This window comes from Emys orbicularis, chromosome 20 (genome assembly GCF_028017835.1).
Source record: "Emys orbicularis isolate rEmyOrb1 chromosome 20, rEmyOrb1.hap1, whole genome shotgun sequence".
In the NCBI taxonomy this organism is placed as follows: domain Eukaryota; kingdom Metazoa; phylum Chordata; order Testudines; family Emydidae; genus Emys; species Emys orbicularis.
The window spans coordinates 23,707,563-23,714,887 of record NC_088702.1 but is presented as its reverse complement, the minus strand read 5'-3'; the positions used below and the strand labels follow the sequence as shown (position 1 = coordinate 23,714,887).

Sequence of the window (7,325 nt, the reverse complement as noted above, 5' to 3'; positions counted from 1 at the left end):
CACAGATGCTAGTGCCTCCCCTGCCCCCCGCTGGGATGGTCTGCTCTGCTGCGCTGCCAGTGGCTTCCCCCATCCCCATGGTGGCACCCAGACCCGCCCATTGCAGGCTACTGGCCCCACCCCTGTCGCCATGGGGACTGCGGGGGGGACATGGACACCTGGAAAGTGACGACTTTTAATAATGTTAAATATTTTGAGACCTGATGCTTTCCTGGCTTGTATCAGCCTCTGCCTGCCAGGCTCCGCCCCCTGCTGTGCTGGGGGTGGGGACTGTGCCAGGCTCCGCCCCCTGCTGTGCTGGGGGTGGGGACTGTGCCAGGCTCCACCCCTTGCCGTGCTGGGGGTGGGGCCAGGGCTGGGCTCTGCCCCTCAATTACCCCCCTCCCCCATCATGCTGGGCTCTGCCCCTGACACCCCCACAGCCATGTTGGGCTCCTCCCCCTGATCCTCCAGCTGCCTAGGGGGCCAGGGATAAATCTGGGCTCGGCCCCCCATCCAGGCCCCCTCAGGGGCTCTGGCTTGGCCCAGCTGGTCGCCCCGCGCCGGGGGAGCTAGCCCCTGGCACAGCCGGGGCCTCGCAGGGCTCAGGCCCACACCCCCTCATCTGGGGTCTCTGCCCCCCCAGCGCTGGCAACGCTCTGTCACACGCCAGCAAACCTCTGTCTGTCACTCCCTCCCTGGGGCCTGCCCCCAACCCCACCAGTCTGCTCCTCCCCCGGGGCCCTGGTGATGGCAGCCCACCCTCGGCTGCTCCCCCCACCCTGCGTGTGGGACCTCTTGACCCCACATCTCGGGTCCATGTCACTTCCCCCAGCCCCGCCCCATCCCACGGGGCACAGATCTGCCCCAGACCCGGGGGCCAGGCAAAGAATCAGCCGGCAGATGGCAAATCAGTGTTTAATGCCCACGTGGGTGCAAGGGGCCCTGGGCAGTCGCATGGCCAAGTGGGATGGTTGTGGTGGTGCAGGGGGCGGGGAGCCGTGTGTGGGTGTGGATAGTGGTGGGTCACAGCCCTGTATAGTGTGTGGGTGGCGACGGCTCAGGGCCCGGCCCCGTGGCACTCCCCGGCGGCGGCTCAGGGCCCGGCCCCGTGGCACTCCCCGGCGGCGGCTCAGGGCCCGGCCCCCTGGCCATCCCCCAGCAGGCGCAGCAGCAGCGCATGCAGCCGCGGGCACAGGCGGGCATAGCCGTGCCGGCTGAGGTGCAGGTAGTCGTACATGTCGTGGTGGCTGATGGCGCCGTCCGAGTGCACGAAGCCGGGGTCGGCGTCCAGGAAGCAGGCGTTGGGCAGCTGCGGCAGCCGGGCCTCCAGCAGCTCGTTCACCCGCCGGTTCCGCTCCCGCAGCGGGTTGGGGCCCTGGCCGCGGGGCAGCAGGCCCTGGGGGGAGACGTGGCGCCGTCAGGCCTGGTGGAGGGGCCCCGGCGTCCCCTCCTCCCCCCACTGTGCCCTGTACTCACCAGCACCACCACGCGCGCCTGCGGCTGCTGCTGCTGGAGGAGCCGGACAATGGCCTCAATGCCGCCCGCCACCTGCTCGGCCGTGTGCCCGTGGTTATTCGTGCCCACCCAGACGACCACGATCTGCAGGGAGGCAGGTGTGAGGGGGGACGGTGGCTGCCCCCTAGGGAGTCCCCAGGACCAGCCTCCTATTCCCTCGGCCTCATCCGTCAGCTCCCTGCCCCCCACATCCCATTCACCTGCCAACTGCCCCATCAGCGTCTCCTGTCCCCACATCCCATTCACCTGCCAACTGCCCCCATCAGCGTCTCCTGCCCCCCACATCCCATTCACCTGCCCCCTGCCCCCATCAGCGTCTCCTGTCCCCACATCCCATTCACCTGCCAACTGCCCCGTCAACTCCCCGCCCCCCACATCCCATTCACCTGCCAACTGCCCCCATCAGCGTCTCCTGCCCCCCACATCCCATTCACCTGCAAACTGCCCCATCAGCGTCTCCTGCCCCCCACATCCCATTCACCTGCCAACTGCCCCCATCAGCGTCTCCTGCCCCCCACATCCCATTCACCTGCCAACTGCCCCCATCAGTGTCTCCTGCCCCCCACATCCCATTCACCTGCCAACTGCCCCCATCAGTGTCTCCTGCCCCCCACATCCCATTCACCTGCCAACTGCCCCGTCAACTCCCGGCCCCCCACATCCCATTCACCTGCCAACTGCCCCGTCAACTCCCCGCCCCCCACATCCCATTCACCTGCCAACTGCCCCCGTCAACTCCCCACATCCCATTCACCTGCCCCCCGTCAACTCCCCGCCCCCCACATCCCATTCACCTGCCAACTGCCCACATCCCATTCACCTGCCCCCTGCCCCCATCAGCGTCTCCTGTCCCCACATCCCATTCACCTGCCAACTGCCCCGTCAACTCCCCGCCCCCCACATCCCATTCACCTGCCCCCCGTCAGTGCCCCCCTGCCCCCACATCCCATTCCCCTGCCCCATCAGTGCCCCATTCCCCACGCACCTCATCAGTGCCCCCTGCTCCCCCCGCCATTCACCTTGGCCCCAGTGCCCTGCTCCCTCCCCCGCCCCCACGGATCCCGCACCTTGGGCCGGATGTGCCGCATCTCGCCTTGCTGCAGCCGCCACAGCACGTGCTGCGTCCCGTCGCCCCCGAGGCCGAAGTTGAGCGCGTGCAGCGGAGAGAAGAGCTCGCGCCAGATCTGGGGGGACAGAGAGTCAGCGCCAGGGCCCTTGGGGGGGGCTGTGGTCCCCATATAGCACCCCCAGCCTGCCGGGGCAGGGCCAGGGCGAGCGGGGGGCTCACCTCAAACTGCTGGAGCAGCTGCACCAGGGCGTCCCCGATGAACACGACCTCGGGCTCCTTGTCCTTGCTGTCCGCGATGAAGCGATGGTGCTGGGGGGGCAGATGGGGTCAGGCAGGGCCGGGGGGCAACCGGGCCCCAGAGCCTGTGTCAGGCAGAGACTCCCTCACAGGCTGACAGGCCCAGTGCTGGGCCGTGGCCCCTGTGGGGTGGGGTGCAGGGGGCCAGCTGCACGGGGACCCCCCACCCGCCACCAATGCAGCCCCTGGGAGGTGGGGCAGGGTAGGGCCGTGTGGCGCTCCCCGTGGGGCAGGGTGGGGCGGGGCAGGGGGTGTCCGTGCAGGGTCGTAGAATCATAGAATCTCAGGGTTGGAAGGGATCTCAGGAGATCATCTAGTCCAACCCCCTGCTCATGGCAGGACCAATCCCAACTAAATCATCCCAGCCAGGGCTTTGTCAAGCCGGGCCTTAAAAACCTCCAAGGAAGGAGACTCCACCACCTCCCTAGGGAACCCATTCCAGTGCTTCACCACCCTCCTAGTGAAATAGTGTTTCCTCATATCCAGCCTAGACCTCCCCCACTGCAACTTGAGACCATTGCTCCTTGTTCTGTCATCTGGTACCACTGAGAACAGCCGAGCTCCATCCTCTTTGGAACCCCCCTTCAGGTAGCTGAAAGCAGCTATCAAATCCCCCCTCAATCTTCTCTTCTGGAGACTAAATAACCCAGTTTCCTCAGCCTCTCCTCATAAGTCATGTGCTCCAGCCCCCTAATCATTTTTGTTGCCCTCCGCTGGACTCTTTCCAATTTTTCCACATCCTTCTTGTAGTGTGGGGCCCAAAACTGGACACAGTACTCCAGATGAGGCCTCACCAATGTCGAATAAAGGGGAACGATCACGTCCCTCGATCTGCTGGCAGTGCCCCTACTTATACAGCCCAAAATGCCGTTAGCCTTCTTGGCAACAAGAGCACACGGTTGACTCATATCCAGCTTCTCGTCCACTGTGACCCCTAGGTCCTTTTCTGCAGAACTGCTACCTAGCCACTCGGTCCTTAGGCTGTAGCTGTGCATGGGATTCTTCCGTCCTAAGTGCAGGACTCTGCACTTGTCCTTGTTGAACCTCATCAGGTTTCTTTTGGCCCAATCCTCTAATTTGTCTAGGTCCCTCTGTATCCGATCCCTACCCTCTAGTGTATCTACCACTCCTCCCAGTTTAGTGTCATCGGCAAACTTGCTGAGAGTGCAGTCCACCCCATCCTCCAGATCGTTAATATCCCTGTGGGGCGGAGCAGGGGGTATCCATGCAGGGTCCCCGTGGGGCAGGGTGGGGGTGTCCATGGGGTGGGGGTGTCCGTGCAGGGTCCCTGTGGGGCAGGGGGTGTCTGTGCAGAGTTCCCATGGGGCAGGCCCCGTGGGGCAGGGGGTGTCTGTGCAGAGTTTCCGTGGGGCAGGGCGGGGGGTCCCCGTGGGGCAGGGGGTGTCTGTGCAGAGTTTCCGTGGGGCAGGGCGGGGGGTCCCCGTGGGGCAGGGGGTGTCTGTGCAGAGTTCCCGTGGGGCAGGGCGGGGGTCCCCGTGAGGCAGGGGGTCCCCATGGGGTGGGGCAGGGGGTGTCTGTGCAGAGTTCCCGTGGGGCAGGGTGTCCCCGTGGGGTGGTGCAGGGGGTGTCTGTGCAGCGCCCCGTGGGGAAGGGTGTCCCCGTGGGGTGGTGCAGGGGGTGTCTGTGCGGAGTTCCCGTGGAGCAGGGCGGGGGTCCCCGTGGGGCAGGGAGTCCCCATGGGGCGGGGCAGGGGGTGTCTGTGCAGGGTCCCCGTGGGGCAGGGCAGCGCGGGGGTTCCTGTAGCGCAGGGGGTTCCCATGGGGTGGGGTGTCTGTGCAGAGTTCCCGTGGGGCAGGGTGTCCCCGTGGGGTGGTGCAGGGGGTGTCTGTGCGGAGTTCCCATGGGGCAGGGCAGGGGTCCCCGTGGGGCAGGAGGTCCCCATTGGGTGGGGCAGGAGGTGTCTGTGCAGGGTCCCCGTGGGGCAGGGCAGCGCAGGGGTTCCTGTGGGGCAGGGGGTCCCCATGGGAAGGGGTGTCTGTGCAGCGCCCCCCGTGGGGCAGGGGGTCCCCGTGGGGCGGTGCAGGGGGTGTCTGTGCGGAGTTCCCGTGGGGCAGGGCGGGGGTCCCCGTAGGGTGGGGGTGTCCACGCCCCACCCCCTCACCAGCGCCAGCCAGCGCCCGTCCCCCTGCACGTCGGCCAGCGGCGTGGGGGTGCTCGCCGGGTTCTTGTCCCCGTCACTCATGGTTCTGGAAGCTCCTAGGAGGCAAAGCCAGCAGGTCAGGGGCAGCAGCACCCCCCCCCCCCGCTCTGATAATGGTTCTCCCCAGACCCCCATGGACCTCGGGGGATGCGGGGGCGGGGGGGTTGGGCCCTTTATAACCTCCCCCCATGTGGGACAATGGTAGGGTCTACACCCTCAAGTCCTATGCAGGGTGGATAATACCATTCCCTGGGATAGGGGGATACGGTTTTTCCCCCCCTATGGTTGGGTCCGTTCTACCCATGCCCGAGGATAATGGTTGAATCCACTCAGCACACCCACGGACTGTACCATTTTCAAGGTGGCTGTAACAGGTACGTTTCTCAGCTACATCATACCCCCTTACGTGAGATAATGATTGGTCCATCCCCCCAGACCCCATGCAGCGTGGGAGATACCATTCCTTTGGGAGGGGAGCCGATCGTTCCCCCCACCGGCATATATTGACTGATCCGTACTCCTCAGGTTCATGCGGGGCGGGGTCAAACTCAGTTCCCAGGCTAGCGTATGGGGAAGGGGGCTGAGGCCCTCATAACATCCCCCCATGAAGGATAATGGTTTGGTCCGCCCCTTGAGGGTCCCCCGGAAGGGGGTTTAATCCATCCCCCCATGGGAACAATGGTTTGGCCCGCCTCTCGAGCCCCCCCATGTAGAATGGGTAGGACCATTGGGGGGGAGGGAGAGAAAGGGGGCTGGTTCCCCTTCCCCTACCCTCCTGTGGGTATAATGGTTAGATCCACGCTGAGCCCCCCTATGCATGCGGGCGGTACCATTCCCCTGGGCCGGGGGGAGGCTCACCTAAGAGGCTGGCAGGGGAGGGGAGCGAATGGTTCCGGAGCCGCCGCAGCCGCCCGCACGTTCACTCTGCGTTGGGGAGCAGCGGGCGGAACCATGTGACAGGGGAGGGCTGGGAGGAAGTGCAGCCCCCCCCCCCACCGCCGCGCGAAGATGGTATGAGCCAGTTCGGCTGTTCCCAGCACACACACCCTGCTTCCGGCTCTTCCCTTTACCCTCCCCACCAGAGCCCGGCTGTTCCCAGCACCCCCCTACCCCTGAATGCAGCCTTTGCGTGACTCTGGCTGTTCTCACCCCCCCCCCCCTCCAGCTGCATTACCCGCCCCCCCAAGTCTGGCTGTTCTCACCCCCCCCTCCAGCTGCATTACCCGCCCCCCCAAGTCTGGCTGTTCTCACCCCCCCCCTCCAGCTGCATTACCCGCCCCCCCAAGTCTGGCTGTTCTCACCCCCCCCCTCCAGCTGCATTACCCGCCCCCCCAAGTCTGGCTGTTCTCACCCCCCCCCCTCCAGCTGCATTACCCGCCCCCCCAAGTCTGGCTGTTCTCACCCCCCCCCTCCAGCTGCATTACCCGCCCCCCCAAGTCTGGCTGTTCTCACCCCCCCCCTCCAGCTGCATTACCCGCCCCCCCAAGTCTGGCTGTTCTCACCCCCCCCCTCCAGCTGCATTACCCGCCCCCCCAAGTCTGGCTGTTCTCACCCCCCCCCCTCCAGCTGCATTACCCGCCCCCCCAAGTCTGGCTGTTCTCACCCCCCCCCCCTCCAGCTGCATTACCCGCCCCCCCAAGTCTGGCTGTTCTCACCCCCCCCCCTCCAGCTGCATTACCCGCCCCCTCAAGTCTGGCTGTTCTCACCCCCCCCCTCCAGCTGCATTACCCGCCCCCCCAAGTCTGGCTGTTCTCACCCCCCCCCCTCCAGCTGCATTACCCGCCCCCCCAAGTCTGGCTGTTCTCACCCCCCCCCCTCCAGCTGCATTACCCGCCCCCCCAAGTCTGGCTGTTCTCACCCCCCCCCTCCAGCTGCATTACCCGCCCCCCCAAGTCTGGCTGTTCTCACCCCCCCCCTCCAGCTGCATTACCCGCCCCTCCAAGTCTGGCTGTTCTCACCCCCCCCTCCAGCTGCATTACCCGCCCCCCCAAGTCTGGCTGTTCTCACCCCCCCCCTCCAGCTGCATTACCCGCCCCCCCAAGTCTGGCTGTTCTCACCCCCCCCCCTCCAGCTGCATTACCCGCCCCCCAAGTCTGGCTGTTCTCACCCCCCCCCTCCAGCTGCATTACCTGCCCCCCCAAGTCTGGCTGTTCTCACCCCCCCCCTCCAGCTGCATTACCCGCCCCCCCAAGTCTGGCTGTTCTCATCAACCCCCCATCCAGCTGCATTGCCCCCCCCCCCCAAAGTCTGGTTGTTCCTTGTACCCCTGCCCCGTAAACCCAGGTGTTCTGTTCACTTTCC

General features: G+C 65.9%; 1 protein-coding gene across 1 annotated transcript; it reads right to left on the bottom strand.

The window, feature by feature from the left end:
* Positions 1 to 1,111: 1,111 nt before the first annotated feature.
* PAFAH1B3 (platelet activating factor acetylhydrolase 1b catalytic subunit 3) lies at positions 1,112 to 5,963 on the bottom strand. Its single transcript, XM_065420287.1, has 6 exons — positions 5,883 to 5,963; positions 4,986 to 5,080; positions 2,786 to 2,875; positions 2,565 to 2,681; positions 1,459 to 1,581; positions 1,112 to 1,378 (listed from the first exon to the last, which is right to left on the bottom strand). Exons 2-6 carry the CDS (start codon positions 5,064 to 5,066, stop codon positions 1,112 to 1,114), a joined length of 678 nt encoding a protein of 225 aa, XP_065276359.1. The 5' UTR covers positions 5,067 to 5,080; positions 5,883 to 5,963.
* Positions 5,964 to 7,325: the final 1,362 nt, after the last annotated feature.